The sequence below is a fragment of the Cricetulus griseus genome, chromosome 3, assembly GCF_003668045.3.
Source record: "Cricetulus griseus strain 17A/GY chromosome 3, alternate assembly CriGri-PICRH-1.0, whole genome shotgun sequence".
In the NCBI taxonomy this organism is placed as follows: Eukaryota; Metazoa; Chordata; class Mammalia; order Rodentia; family Cricetidae; genus Cricetulus; species Cricetulus griseus.
In genome coordinates this window covers 280,997,492-281,013,423 of record NC_048596.1, presented here as the reverse complement: position 1 = coordinate 281,013,423, position 15,932 = coordinate 280,997,492, and the positions used below count along the sequence as shown (strand labels likewise).

Below are 15,932 nucleotides of genomic sequence, written 5' to 3'. Positions count from 1 at the left end.
AGGACTGTTGAAAAGTATGGGAAACTTTAGGGGCTGGAGAGATGACTCAGTGGTTAAGAGCAGTGACTGCTTTTCCAAGAACCCTGGTTTGATTCCCAGCACCCACATGGCAGCTCACAACAGTAATTCCAGTAACAGGTGATTGTCACCCATAGTCAAAGTGCTAATGCATATAAAATAAAGATTAAAAAATTAAAAAACGTATGGGAAACTTTAAAAAGCTTTATTTTTACTATTGTAAATTATTTGTATGGGTGTGTGTGTGTGTGTGTGTGTGTGTGTGTGTGTGTGTGTGTGTAGATGAGTGCAGTGTCTGTTGTCAGAGGTGTAGGATCCCTTGGAGCTGGGGTGCTGAGAAAGGAACTATGGCCATCCAAAAGAGCAGCCAGTGCTCTTAACCTCTGAGCATCTCTCCTTCAGAGACACATATGTACACATACTGTCACGGGAACATTATCATGCATTATACACATCTAACCGGTAGCTTCCCTATTGGGCATAAGAACTTATGACATGCTTATAATATGCAATAAGAACCAGGAACATTATTTTGTGTCCTAATTATTCTGTTACTCTAAATGTGTGTATGTGTTTTATTGTTACCGCTATGCCGCTCTGACCACTGTCCATAACTTTACCTTCTGTTTCTTCCCTCTCCCTCCCTCTCTCCCTCTCTCCCTCCCTCCCTCCCCACCCTCCCTCTCTCTTCTCCCTCCCTCTCTCTCTTCCCTTCCTCTCTTCCCTCCCTCTCTCCTTCCCTCCCTCCCTCTCTCTCTGTCTCTGTCTCTGTCTCTGTCTCTCTCTCTCCTCTGTGGTATAAGGAATAGCTACCCAGTCTTGAACTAGGTGGCATTGTCGTTGGTACCATACAGCTCCAGATGTAAGCTTTCCCTACCGCAGTTACTGTTTTTCCCCCTTTATCACATTTCATTTGATTTAAACCTCAGTACCAGATGAGTTCTGTGTGGTCCTTGGCCTTCTGCCCTGATGTCTTTGCCACTGACTGTCCAGCTCCTTTCTAGATGTGTCTCTTCTCATGGAGTGTAAATAATGGTGGTCCTTGCCCCAAGTCAGCATGGTACTTTCTATACAAGTACACCAGGGCTGATTGACTACACATCCCTGGGCCGGGTTTCCCCTCTCTCTCCCTCCCAACCTCCCCCCTCTCCCTTATCATCCCTTGTTAACTGTATTCCTTTGGAAGATTTTTCTGGTTAGTCATTATCCTCTGATCATTCATGCTTTCTCCTCCACGTTTCTCTTCCCTCAGCCTCTTGCATTCTCTTAATCTCATTAGATTTCCCTTCCTCTTGAGTCTTGTGGTTGAGGTTTGCAGTGGATGGGGGAAGGAGAGGTTAGAAGGGTGAAGGGGGGTGCATACATCTGCTGCTGTCTGATTACCTTATCTAGAATGAGATGCTATGGAGCCTATTTCCTTTATCACTGCTCTTGAGAGTAGACGCTCCCTGGTCTCTGATAGCAGAGCTTTCATGTGCTGACCCTGTGGCAGATGACTGCCTTTGTGACTGAGCAGGGGGACCAGTCCCTGGAGAAGGTTCAAGGTAAAGGGAGTGGACATGGGCAGGCTTCCGGGAAGAGGGGCATGGTGTTTACGTCCTGTTTGTGACTTTGATTTGAAGGAAGGTTAAGTTGGTAGTATTCTGGGCTCAGAAGACATTTGTTCCTGGAAGACAGTTAGGTGTGGGCAGTGTCTCTCCTTGGTTAGTTTTTACTAAGCATGCTTGTGAGTGTGGGGATGTTTATCTGTTATCTGTCAGAAAGACACTGTGCTAATCCCACCGATGAAGAATAAAACCACCACCACAGTTTACAGCCAAATTAAATACTGCCAGGGGGATGGATTCTAGCCAGGTTCAGACCCGGGTTCCTAGGAAATGGCTCAGAATCAAGCAAGACAAGGGCTTAAGAAGGAAAAGCCATAATTCATTGTATTTCCCATCGTGTCCAATCATGGGCAAGCATACATCCTGACATACCTCCAGCCTGCATCCAATCTGGGACAAGTATACATACTGACATACCTCCAGCCTACATCCAATCAGGAGCAGGTGTACATCCTGATGCATTTCCTTCCTGTGAACTTCTCGCCCATATGTAATCACATACATTCAGTACAGATGGGTCAAACAAATTGTGTGGCTTGGTATCTTCCATAAATAGTAGCCTCCAGCATTTCAGGAAGTATCTAACCTTGCTTGGGCAAGGGACTTACAGATCAGAGGCTTTTTTTTTTTTTTTTTCATTTTTCCCTAAGTGTAGGCAGATTATTTTTAATGATTTCTGAGTAGTTAGTTTAGAAACAACATATTTCTGTTAAAGCTATATAATAACCTCAGTTTTACATAGAGTTAGTTGAGTGTCCTATCATACTGTAGAACTATTTGGCTAATGAATCTTCCTGTTGATAGATCTGGGTCTATTTGGTTCTAACAGGTACCTTTCCTGGTATGCCCCAAGAGGCACTATAGGTATCTGTTTTGCTTCCCATGCCAGGGAGTTTCCTTTTGCTCTAATATTACAGGCAATATACTGTCTTCTGTAACTACTACCGGCTGAAACCAGGACGTTGTTGTCAGGGCCCAGGAGGGCTGGAATGCTAGTCAAAGGCAAGGAGGGAATTCAGGCAATGGTCATTCATTAGAAGCATTCACTGACTCAGCTGAAGAGACAAGGACTGGCCCTTTACATTGGCTGGACTGGCCCACATCAGCTTTCAGCAAGTCCAGGGCTTGCAGTCATTTGGAGCAGATTGCAGTCAGTAGCTGATGCTTGGGTAGTGTCTGCCAGCCAAGTGGAAATCTGCTGAGATGGAAATAGATTAGGATGGAAGTTAAAATTTAGGAACTTAAAGGAAAATCTTACATTTGCAACGTTAAGGTCCATTAACCCTAGTAATTGGGAAAGGAGAGGCATTCTGAGATCAAGAGAGAGAGAAATACCATCTCCAGGAATAGACAGGTGGGGAAACAGGCTGTACTTACCTGGGGTTCTTTTGACCTGTGAGGAGTGGATCCAAGTCTTATGACTCCCTTGATTTTCTGAAGCTTATATACATTTTTTTTTCAGTTTACAAAAAGACATAAAAAGTTTTAGATATATTAGCAATACCAATCTGTACTGAAATCTACATTCTAGAAAAAGCAGGAAACAGGTGTCTGTAAACAGCTGGAGTAGCCTCACATCTTTGAGTCCTAGAAAAAAGGTATAGATTTGGGTTAAAAGCATGAACATCTTTTAACTCTGTCCAGAGAGCTGGATAGGATTGGACAGAAATGACTGTAGCCTGATGAGAAACACCTTTAAGTCTATACTTAGAAGACAACCAAAGGAAATTTAAAATCTTGAGCTTGTGACTGAACAGTTAAACCCTGAGCTTCTGAAATCCTAGTGTAAAGGGAAAGAGATCTGAAACATTTCCTGTACCTTAAATCACCAATTTATACCTTTACAATACATATTAAATAATTTTCTGAGGCCCTCAAAATGTATGTAAAACTTTCACATCCTCAGACCTTCATAGTCTTAGACCCTCAGAACTTATATAGACTCTCATGTCCTCAGACCTTTATATTGAAGAGTAAAAAAATTACTAGCTGTCTATAAGAACATGGGCTCGTCACCTTGGGGTCCCTGTCCCCTGCAGGTGGCCACTCCCGGAACTCTCATGAGAAAAAACAGTTCCTGGGATAACCACAGGATGTCCCAACGACCTCTGTGGAATGTTCAAACCCCCAGGTGTGTCCACATAGTTTAACTGATGAGTAAATGTGTAACTTTGGGCTTCCCCTATTTCCTCCCTAGTCCTCCCCCTCCTTTGTGGTTTTTGCCTTTATGAGTAAATGTGTAACTTTGGGCTTCCCCTATTTCCTCCCTAGTCCTCCCCCTCCTTTGTGGTTTTTTGCCTTTATAAGCTTGTCACAAGTTTGGGTGGGGGTCGAACTCCTCTACCCCTGCGTGGTGTATGAGTCTGGACCCCAGCATGCTGGCCTGAGATCTCATTCAATTCCATTTTCAATAAACTTCCTCGTGTGATTGCAGCAAGTCTGGTCTCGGTGCCTCACTGGGTGCAAGCTATTCTCGAGATTTGAGTGAGGGTCTCCCTTCGGGGGTCTTTCATTTGGGGGCTCGTCTGGGATTTGCGCGACCACCCAGGGGGTCCTAGACCCTCTTGGAGGTAAGAATTTTTGTTCTGTTGTGACTCTTTGTTTGTGGCCTGTTCAAAAATCTGGTGTGATCGCAGTTTCATTTTTGCAAACGCTCTATCGAGGCCGCTGTCCAGGAGGAGGAGCGGAGTGAACGGGGATAGACGTGTCCAGGTGTCCACCGTTTGTTCGCCCTGGGAGACGTTCAGGGAGGACAGGAGGAGGACCAGGGAAGCCTGGTGGACCTCCACGGAAAAGGTCGGGAGATAAGTTTTCTCCTTGACGATCTGTGTCAAAGGGCCATTTCCCGGCCGTCTGATTCCTTTCAGAATTACTGGTAGACTCGAGGTCGACAGCTGGCTTTGTTTTCTTGTCTTTCTGTCTTTGTGATTGTTTTTATTGTGTGTGTAATAGAGGTAGACATGGTACAGACCGTGATGACCCCACTAACACTGACTCTGGACCATTGGACAGACGTTAAGACTCGGGCTTATAATCTTTCTGTCGAGGTCAGAAAAGGACCTTGGCGGACTTTTTGTTCCTCCGAATGGCCAAGTTTCGGTGTGGGATGGCCTTCGGGGGGGAACTTTTAATCTATCTATTATTTCTGCTGTCAAGCGAATTATTTTTCAGGCCACAGGGGGACACCCTGATCAGGTTCCATACATTATCGTGTGGCAGGACCTAGTCCAAAACCCGCCACCCTGGATGAAACCTTGGACATCGGGAATAGGGACGGCGACGGTGGCTGTGGCCGCGAAACCGAAAGTGCCTCCTTCAGATCCGCCGGCGCCCACTCCATCAGCTCCCCCGAGGATCTATCCTGAAATTGATGATGTCTCCCTCCTTGACCACCCTCCTCCCCCATATCCTCAACCCGTTCCTCATGCAGCCCCCCCACAGGTGCCGGCCCCAACGGACCCCCGGACAGCCTCGAAATAGGGCCAGCGGCCGGGACTCGAAGCCGCCGGAGCTGCAGCCCAGAGGGATCTGGCGCAGGACCTGACTCCACCGTTGCCTTACCATTACGGGCTTATGGACCCGCCCCAGCTCCAGGGGAATTAGTCCCACTGCAGTATTGGCCGTTTTCGTCAGCCGATATGTACAACTGGAAAACTAACCACCCCTCTTTTTCAGAGAACCCCTCAGGCTTGACGGGACTCCTCGAGTCCCTGATGTATTCTCATCAGCCCACTTGGGACGACTGTCAACAACTCTTGCAGGTCCTCTTTACGACTGAAGAAAGAGAGAGGATCCTCCTAGAGGCCAGAACAAATGTTCCAGGACCAGATGGGACCCCCACCAATCTCCCTAGTCTTATAGATGCTGCTTTCCCCTTGGTCCGCCCTGACTGGGATTACAACTCTGCGAAAGGTAGGGGCGTCTCACGGTCTACCGCCGGGCTCTAGTGGCAGGTCTCAAGGGGGCCGCACGGCGACCCACCAATTTGGCAAAGGTAAGAGAAATCCTACAGGGTCCAGTGGAGCCACCCTCTGTCTTCTTAGAACGACTGATGGTGGCTTATAGGAGATATACCCTATTTGATCCCTCCTTGGAGGGACAGCAGGCGGCTGTAGCCATGGCTTTTAAAGGACAGTCGGCCTCTGATATCAAGAAAAAGTTGCAGAGATTAGAGGGGCTCCAGGATTATACATTGCAGGATTTAGTAAAAGAGGCAAAGAAAGTGTATCACAAGAGAGAGACCGAGGAAGAAAAACAAGAAAGAAAAAAAAGGAGGCAGAAGAGAGGGAAAATCGGCGGGATCACCGCCAAGAGAGAAATTTGACTAAGATTTTGGCCCCAGTAGTAGGTGGAGAACGGTCAGAGAGAGGACAGTCAGGATACCTGGGCAACAGGGCAAGAAGACCCCCGGGAGGACAGAGACTGCAACTTGAAAAAGACCAATGTGCACACTGTAAAGAAAAAGGACACTGGGCCAGGGAGTGCCCCCGAAAGAAACAAAAGGGCCCCAAGATGTTGGCCCTCGAGGAAGATAAGGGGAGTCGGGGCTCGGTCCCCCTCCCCGAGCCTAGGGTAACTCTCTCTGTGGAGGGGAGCCCCGTTAATTTCTTAGTAGATACAGGAGCCGAACACTCACTTCTGACTAAACCATTAGGACAATTAGGATCAAAAAGAACTCTGGTCATGGGAGCCACTGGAAGCAAACTTTACCCTTGGACAACCGAAAGAAGTTTAGAAATTGGAAAAAGCCAAGTAACTCACTCTTTCCTTGTGATTCCTGAGTGCCCTGCGCCCCTTTTGGGGAGGGACTTGTTGACCAAATTAAAGGCTCAGGTCCAGTTCACCCTGAAGGGACCAGAAGTCACCTGGGGAGAAGCCCCTATAACATGCTTAGTTCTAAGTCTAGAAGAAGAATATCGCCTCCATGAACCCAAGACTGGGATTTTGCCCCCTAAAGAGTGACTGACAGCTTTTCCAGAGGTTTGGGCAGAGCAGACTGGAATGGGACTGGCTAAACAAGAGCCACCCGTCGTAGTTGAGCTAAAAGCGGCTGCCACACCCGTCTCAGTCAGACAGTACCCCATGACTCAAGGGGCTAAAAAAGGCATTCGACCACATATCCAGAGACTGTTACAACAAGGTATACTGATTCCCTGCCGGTCCCCTTGGAATACCCACCTCCTACTGGTACGTAAGCCTGGAACCAATGATTATCGACCTGTCCAGGACTTGAGAGAAGTCAATAAACGCATACAGGACATTCACCCAACCGTGCCCAACCCTTACAACTTGCTGAGTTCCTTACCGCCTGAACGATCCTGGTACACCGTTCTGGATTTGAAAGATGCCCTTTTCTGTCTCAGGTTGCATCCGAATAGCCAACCCCTGTTCGCTTTTGAGTGGCGAGATCCCGAAGGAGGACATACGGGTCAACTGACCTGGACTAGGTTGCCACAGGGGTTCAAAAATTCACCGACTCTTTTCGATGAAGGGCTCCACTGTGACCTTGCGCCCTTCAGGGCACGGAACCCCCAGATTTCTCTCCTGCAGTACGTAGATGATTTACTGCACGCAGCCTCGACCCAGGAACTGTGCCTTGACGGGACCAGAAAGCTCCTAAAGGAATTGGGTGAGTTGGGATACCGGGTGTCCGCCAAGAAAGCCCAGTTATGCCGCTCGGAGGTGACCTACCTAGGATACACTCTCCGAGAAGGGAAGCGACGGCTCACTGAAGCACGGAAAAAGACTGTGATGCAGATCCCGACCCCCACCACTCCGAGACAAGTGTGTGAGTTTTTGGGAACTGCGGGTTTTTGTAGACTCTGGATACCAGGGTTTGCCATGCTGGCGGCCCCTCTGTACCCACTCACTAAAGAAAAAGTCCCATTCACCTGGACGGAGGAGCACCAAAGAGCCTTTGATAATATAAAGACTGCCCTGCTCACAGCTCCTGCTTTGGCTCTGCCAGATCTGACTAAGCCTTTCACTCTATATGTTGATGAGCGGGCTGGAGTGGCCCTTGGAGTTCTGACTCAGACCCTGGGGCCTTGGAAGCGGCCGGTGGCCTACCTATCTAAAAAGCTAGACCCTGTCGCCAGCGGGTGGCCCTCTTGCTTGAAAGCCATTGCTACAGTAGCCCTACTTGTCAAAGACGCTGATAAGCTTACTCTGGGTCAGCATGTGACTATAATTGCTCCCCATGCTTTAGAAAGTATTGTGCGGCAGCCCCCCGACCGCTGGATGACAAACGCCCGGATGACACATTACCAGAGCTTGTTGTTAAATGATCGGATAACCTTTGCTCCTCCTGCTATTCTCAATCCGGCCACCCTGCTCCCGGAAGCAGATGACTCTACCCCGGTGCACCAATGCACTGACGTCCTGGCTGAAGAAACCGGGACCAGGAAAGACCTCACCGACCAACCTTGGCCGGGGGTGCCTAACTGGTATACGGATGGCAGCAGTTTTGTGGTAGAAGGTAAAAGAAGGGCGGGAGCAGCGGTGGTGGATGGAAAGCAGGTAATTTGGGCTAGCAGTCTCCCAGAAGGAACCTCCACTCAAAAAGCTGAGCTCCTGGCATTGACTCAAGCTCTGCGTCTGGCAGAAGGTAAGGCTATCAACATTTATACCGACAGCCGTTATGCTTTCGCCACGGCCCACATTCATGGGGCCATCTACAGACAGAGGGGCCTGCTCACCTCAGCAGGAAGAGACGTTAAAAACAAAGAAGAAATCCTGGCCCTCCTAGAAGCCATACATCTTCCACAAAAATTAGCCATTGTCCACTGCCTGGGACACCAGAAGGGGGTTGACCCAGTCACAAAGGGGAACGAGATGGCCGATCTAACAGCAAAGCAAGCTGCCCAGGGAGCGGTAGTGCTGGCGGAGGAAACTGGAACCCCGCCAGAATCCCCGAAAGCCATGGATCCCAGCTTCATCTATCCCTATAAAGATTATGATTTAATCGAAGATATGACCCGTGAAGGAAAAGCTCGGATGTTCAGTTTCGGTGGATTGGCAAAAACCAAAGATGGACGAATCATTCTGCCCTCTAAAGAAGGACAAGACTATGTGAGACGAATACACCAGCTGACTCATCTTGGAAATGAAAAACTTAAGCAATTAATCAAAGGTTCTAAATATTATGTTCTAAGATTAAATACAATAATAAAGGAGGTAATAGAGTCATGTCAAGCCTGCACTTTGACCAATGCTGCCCAACTGTTCAAAGAACCCGGAAAAAGAATGAGGGGAGATCGGCCGGGAATTTATTGGGAGGTAGACGTCACTGAAATTAAGCCAGGAAAATACGGTAATAAGTACCTTCTAGTTTTTATAGACACTTCTTCAGGATGGGTGGAAGCCTTTCCCACCAAGTCTGAAACTGCTCAAATGGTAACCAAGAAGATACTGGAAGAAATCCTGCCCCCGTTCGGGATCCCCAAGGTAATCGGTTCAGACAATGGGCCGGCTTTTGTTGCCCAGGTAAGTCAGGGGTTGGCCACCCAACTGGGGACTAATTGGAAATTACATTGTGCTTACAGACCCCAGAGCTCAGGACAGGTAGAAAGAATGAATAGAACCCTAAAAGAGACCCTTACTAAATTGGCTATTGAGACCGGCGGCAAAGACTGGGTGACCCTCCTCCCCTTTGCGCTCCTTAGGGTCTGAAACACACCTGGACGTTTCGGCCTTACCCCTTACGAAATCCTACATGGGGGATTGCCCCCTTGACTGAGTCAGGCGGAATATTGGATCCTTGCACTGACTCTCCCTCCTCCTCTGCTCTGTTTACCCACTTAAAGGCCTTAGAAGTTGTCAAAACACAGATCTGGGATCAGATCAAAGAAGCCTACACTCCAGGGACCACCGCGGTGCCCCACGGATTCCAGGTCGGAGACTCAGTCTTGGTCAGACGACATCGCTCTGGCACACTTGAGCCTCGGTGGAAAGGACCCTATCTAGTGCTGTTGACTACCCCCACAGCAGTAAAGGTAGACAGGATTGCTGCCTGGATCCACGCTTCCCACATAAAAAAGGCACCCAGTAAAAATGAAAACAACTGCGAAGATAATTGGACAGTGGCAGCCAGTGACAATCCTCTTAAGCTGCGCCTTCGCCGTAGCCCCAACCTTGGGGAATAACCCTCATGTCCCCCAAAAATTGACATGGGAAGTGCTTAATGAAGAAGGCGACGTCGTGTGGTCAAAAACCGCAGTGCACCCCCCCTTGGACTTGGTGGCCTGATCTTGCACCTGATATCTGTAAGTTAGCTGCCGGTTCCCTGGCCTGGGATCTTTCTAATTATGACAATTTAGATAAACCACCCCCGGAGGAACAATGTGTCCCTCATGGTATAGGGAGCACATTGGGATGTTCCGGACAATTTTTCCGAGCCAACCTCCAGGCAGCAGACTTCTACGTCTGCCCCGGGCAGGGCCATAACAGAGAGATGAAGAGACAATGTGGAGGGGCATCAGGTTATTTCTGTGGTAAATGGGGATGTGAGACCACAGGAGAAGCCTACTGGACTCCCTCCTCCTCCTGGGATCTGATTATAGTAAAAAAGGGTCGTAAGCCCGAAGAGCCAGAAAAAGGAGAGAGAGACACATCTAAATACCCGGCTTATAAGACTGGATGTGCTCCTGGAGCCTCGGGTGGCCCTCAGGGGCCATGCAAAGGCAGCTATTGCAACCCTCTGAATATTAGTTTCACAGCACGGGGAAAACAAGATCGCCAATGGGTAAAAGGCAACCGCTGGGGGTGGAGAGTCTACACTGGAACCGGAGACCCTGGGTTCGTTTTCGCTATCAGGATGAAGATAGAGAGTCCGCCCGCACAACCCATAGGCCCCAATCCGGCACTTGATAACCTCCTATTCAGGCCTGAGAGACTTCCTAGTCTCACCCCATCACCAAAGGCCTCTTCCAGCCCTAATCCAATCACATCCTCCCTCCCCCCTATGAGAACCAAGGATCGCCTGTTCAATCTGCTCGATAGTGCATTCGTCATTTTAAACCGCACAAACCCCACTGCTACCCAATCTTGCTGGCTGTGCTTTGCTTCTAATCCCCCTTATTATGAATGAATAGCTCAAATGCGGAGCTATAATGTTACTTCTGACCATTCACATTGCCCCAGGGGGAGCCAACGGAAGCTGACCCTTTCAGTGGTATCAGGCACTGGACTATGCATAGGCAAAGTGCCTAACAGACACCAGCCCCTCTGTAACGTAACTATTGACACCCTGACAGATGGCCAAAATCAATATCTAGTACCCCCCCCCCCAGATACTTGGTGGGCCTGTGGCAGCGGCCTGACCCCCTGCTTGCATACTTCACTTTTTAACAGTACTAGGGACTTTTGTATTTTGGTCCAGCTGGTGCCTAGGGTCATCTATCATGATGATAGCTCATTTATAGATGAATTTGATCACCGTACTCGTTACAAGAGGGAACCTGTTACCCTGACCTTAGCTGTCTTGTTAGGACTAGGAGTAGCAGCAGGGGTTGGAACTGGAGCAGCCGCCCTCATCCAACAACCGTCCTACTATAATGAGCCTAGAGCGGCTATGGATGCAGACCTGGGAGCGTTGGAGCAGTCCATAACTAAACTAGAAGAGTCATTAACTTCACTGTCAGAGGCAGTGCTGCAAAACAGAAGGGGATTAGACCTGCTTTTTCTTAAAGAGGGAGGGCTCTGTGCTGCCTTAAAGGAAGAATGTTGCTTTTATGTAGATCATTCGGGTGTCATCAGGGACTCCATGACAAAGCTTAGAAAAAGGCTAGAAAGCAGAAGAAAAGAAAGAGAAGCATACCAAGGATGGTATGAAAATTGGTTTAATCGGTCACCTTGGTTCTCTACTCTGGTCTCCACCTTGGCCGGGCCTTTAATCATTTTGATGCTGATCCTAACCTTCGGGCCATGTATTCTCAATAGGCTGGTGGCATTTATAAAAGAAAGAATAAGTGCTGTCCAGGTAATGGTCTTAAGACAGCAGTACCAGATACTACAAGAAACTGAGGGATCGCTCTAAGATTAGAGCTATTTACAAGAAGAAGTGGGGAATGAAGAGTAAAAAAATTACTAGCTGTCTATAAGAACATGGGCTCGTCACCTTGGGACCCCGTCCCCTGCAGGTGGCCGCTCCTGGAACTCTCATGAGAAAAAACAGTTCCTGGGATAACCACAGGATGTCCCAACGACTTCTGTGGAATGTTCAAATGCCCCAGGTGTGTCCACATAGTTTAACTGATGAGTAAATGTGTAACTTTGGGCTTCCCCTATTTCCTCCCTAGTCCTCCCCCTCCTTTGTGGTTTTTTTTGTCACAAGTTTGGGTGGGGGTCGAACTCCTCTACCCCTGCGTGGTATATGAGTCTCGACCCCAGCATGCTGGCCTGAGATCTCATTCAATTCCATTTTCAATAAACTTCCTCGTGTGATTGCAGCAAGTCCAGTCTCGGTGCCTCACTGGGTGCGAGCTATTCTCGAGATTTGAGTGAGGGTCTCCCTTCGGGGGTCTTTCAATATAACTTAGAACATTTTCTTAGACCCTCAAAATTTACATAGACTTTAACACTTTTTCTTTCCATGTAACCATTTACCAGAAACACAAGCAGTTATTACTGAGAACAATCCTTGCAAATCATTTTCCTTTAGTGGAAAGTTACATCTGAAAACCTGTTTATACTTAAGCCTGTTAGCAAGGCAAACCTGTCTACCTTTTCTCCACAGGGTACCTAGTGGCTCTAGAAAAAGCAAGGCTTGATTTTTACATATGAAATAAGCTGACAAGGTGGCTATAGCCTTGGGGAAGACCTTAGTTGTGTGCTGCTGCTAAAGTTGACACAAAACCTATCTGTCAATAGTATCAGACATCTGAGAAGGATAAATTATAGCATGAAGTATAATCCAAATTGCCTACATATCAATTACAATGGCAGAGACTACTCCATTACCTAGAGGGCCATTGCAGGCTCCTGTGGTCTCCAGTGGTGTTGGGGACAGAGGTACCAGGACAGCACCAGTCTTCAGCTGCGAGGCCCAGAAGGTGGGAGGCTTTCCTGTGGATGCAGAACATGGAAGAAACTGACCTTACTTTGGGCAAAGTGGGACAATCAACTGTTCAGTGTCCTGCTTGTACACAGTTTGGGATAGGTCCTGCATTGGGGAAGTATTGCCCAGTAGATAGCATTACCGCAATCCAGGGGGAGACATTATTGTGCTCTGTCATCTTTGGAGATCTTGGGGTCACTGCTAGGATCTGGGAATCTCTGTCTGTCACAGTTAGCTTTTTTCCATTCAACATTTTAAATGCCATAGTTTTCAGATCTCTGACAAAGTTTTGAGGACCATTTTCTATTAAATATATCTGAGTTAAACAAACATAGGCTTAACCTTGAAAACATAAGTTTGATTATTATAGATGACTGACTACTTTCTTATTATATTTTTAACTGAGCCGAATCTCTACCTGTGTATTCATGTAGCCCACTGCTCAATTTGATTTTTTCCTTTGGATTCCTCACTGTATGGTACTTACCATGTCTCAAGATGTCTTTCTACACAGCTGTGTTTCTTCCCTTGTTTCCTCTGTAGGCTCCTGGTTTCTTAATCAGGAACCCAAGCAACACCTTTAACTTTACTCTGTTCTTTCCTAAACTGTGTTCAACCTAACCATCAAATACTATACATTGTACCTCTTAGATACAGCTGATTTTAACTTGTGATGGGACTCTTGTCCTGTAAGTCCATTACAAGATTAAATTATGATTGTAAGTTGAAAATGTGTTTAAGGTCTACTTGGACAGCAGCATAGGCTGACAGCACAGCACACGGGATATGAGTTTTCTCCTCCGGTAGCGTGGGTGACTGGGGGCTGTTGCTCTCCTCTGTGCTCCGGTTAGCAAGAAAGGATCACTTCTATATAGCTAGCCTGAGAAAAGATCAGCCCTTGGAAGGCAGAAGCAGGAGTTCAAGGTCAGCCTGGACTATGTGAGACCCTGTATGAAAAACCAAGCCAAAAGATTGGTTTGGTTCTGTGAAGTCTTTTGTGATTAAATATGAACTTTATGGTTGTTAATTTTTTCTGAAATAATTTTCTTGTGAAAATGTTTTCATGGAAAATGTCCATGAAATTTTGATAAGCGATTATACTGAAACTGCAGACTGTCTTGTATACCATGGAGATTTTAATAGTGTTCTGGATGGCTTATTCTGTCTCTTCTTCAATATCCATCACCGATACTGTACCATGTTCAGTGTGGTGACCTCTCACCACCTAGGTTAAATTCATTTAAAGCCTTACTTTTGCATGCATTTAAATGAAAATTTGAAAACTCTTTTGTGACCAGATCTTATTCATGTATAGAAATGCTGCTGGTTTGGCCATTGGCTTCATGCGCTGCAGCTATTACAGAACCAGTTCTCAGTTCTAGGAGGCTTTGGGAGTCAGTTTTCTCTGTGTGGAGGTATTTTTACTTCTTCTAAATCCATGCACCTTTAGTTTCTTTCTTTCCTCAAATGGCTGAATACAGGCATTGAGATTGGCCGCTTTGCCGTGTCCCTGGTCTTAGAGGAAAGCTTTCATTTCTCTTTGTTGGGTGCGATGCTCACCGTAACCCTGTCACATACGGCCTTCATTGTGTCGGCGCTCATTCCTTCTGTACCCAGTCTGTTCAGTTTTCACTATGAAAAGATGTTGAATCTGCTAAGTTGCCTTTCCTGCATCCATCAGTATTACCACAGGGCTTTTGTTTTTCATCCCAGATAAGATGAGCTTCATTCATAGATTTGATGGTGTTGAACCCAGGGTTCACTTCTTCATAGTATATAATCCTTTTGATACAGTTCTGAAGTCTATTTGGTAGAATTTTTTTTAAGATTTATTTTTATTTTATGTGTATGAGTGTTTGTTTGCCTGTATGTATGTGTACCATGTGCATGTAGTGTCTGTGGAGGCCAGAAGACGGCACTGGATCCCCTGGAGCTGGAATTACAGTTGTAAGTCACCATGTGGGCGCTGGGCACAGAACCCAGATCCTCTGCAAGAACAGCCTTGTAGTGCTTGTAACCCGTTGACCAGTATTTGAGGTTTTTTTGTATTTCTAAGTTCATCCTGAATATTGGCCTGTAATTTTCTTTTCTTCAATTGTTCTTGTCTTGCTTTTGCATAGTGCAATTATGGAAATGAGTTTGAAATTGTTCTTTCTTCATTTTTTTTTTTTTTAATATTCTGAGGGGGATTGGTGTGAACTTTTCTTTAAATGCTTGACATTTTCCAGGAAAGCCTTCTGGTATGAGGGAAGCTTTTGCTAACTGATTCAGTCTCTTTTTACTGCTCTGCTTAGATTTTTTGGGTGTTTTGTTTTGTGCTTTTCATGATTCAGTCTTACAGATTGAGTTTCTAGGGGGTTTATTCATTTCCTGTGATTATCTAATTTGTGGGGTCATAACTTTTCACAGTAGGTTCTTACAGTCCTGTGTGTGTATCACTTATTATAATTTATCCTTATAATTTCACTTTAGACTACCTCTGTTTTTCATATTAAATGTAATGTTTTTCTCTTTGTTTATCTTTTCTTTTTATCATTTGTAAGTTAGTAGCATTTTTTTCATTTTTCTGTGCACGTGTATCCTTACCCATTGTTACTGTTCACATTTTGCCCTGTCCTCCATGGCTTCTCCTCTTCTTGCTGGTCCTGTTCAAATAGTCTTTTTTTTTTTTTTTTTTTTTTTTTTTTTCTGGTTTGATGTCACATAAATCCCACTACCCTCTCTTGTCCTCTTTCCCCCTCCCTCCCTTTAGCCCCCCTGCCCCCTTCATATGCCCTATTCAACTTTCATGCTCTATTCACATAAACACACCTGTATAATTTTATTCTACGTTCCTTATATGAGAGAAAACACAATATTTGTCTTTCTGAGTCTTAACTTAATTTGCATGACATGACTTCCATCTCCATCCATTTTCCTGCCAATGTTTCATTCCCATTCATAGCTGAGTGAAGCTCTGTTGCTCCTATACGCTGTGTTCCTCTGTCCATTCATCTGTCCATGAACCACTGTGCTGCTGTGGGTAGTGCAGAAAGAGCTCAGGTGGACAGCTCTCTGTGTGCTGACTTGGAGCCCTCAGGTATGTGTCTTGGAAGGAAAGAATTTCAGGATGAGCCAGGATGAAGCAGAGTTAGAATTTATTAAAAGACATTTGCAGGGCTGACAAGATAACAGGTAGAAAGTGTTTGCTGTACAAGCCTGATAACCTTAGTTTATCCCTGGGACCCACAATGAAAGGAGAGAACCAATTT

The 15,932-nt window shown here is 46.3% G+C and overlaps 2 protein-coding genes across 3 annotated transcripts in view; both read left to right on the top strand.

Annotated features, from left to right (window-relative positions):
* Window positions 1-15,932, top strand: part of Fancc (FA complementation group C) — a 129,535-nt gene that overhangs the window by 6,710 nt on the left and 106,893 nt on the right. The gene's annotated exons all lie outside the window — the stretch shown is intronic.
* Window positions 2,280-14,606, top strand: LOC113835045. The gene is given in 6 exon segments (XM_027409660.2): window positions 2,280-4,741; window positions 4,743-5,061; window positions 5,064-5,540; window positions 5,543-5,890; window positions 5,893-9,410; window positions 9,413-14,606. Coding segments are annotated over 6 exon segments (5,175 nt in total). The 5' UTR covers window positions 2,280-4,585; the 3' UTR covers window positions 9,770-14,606.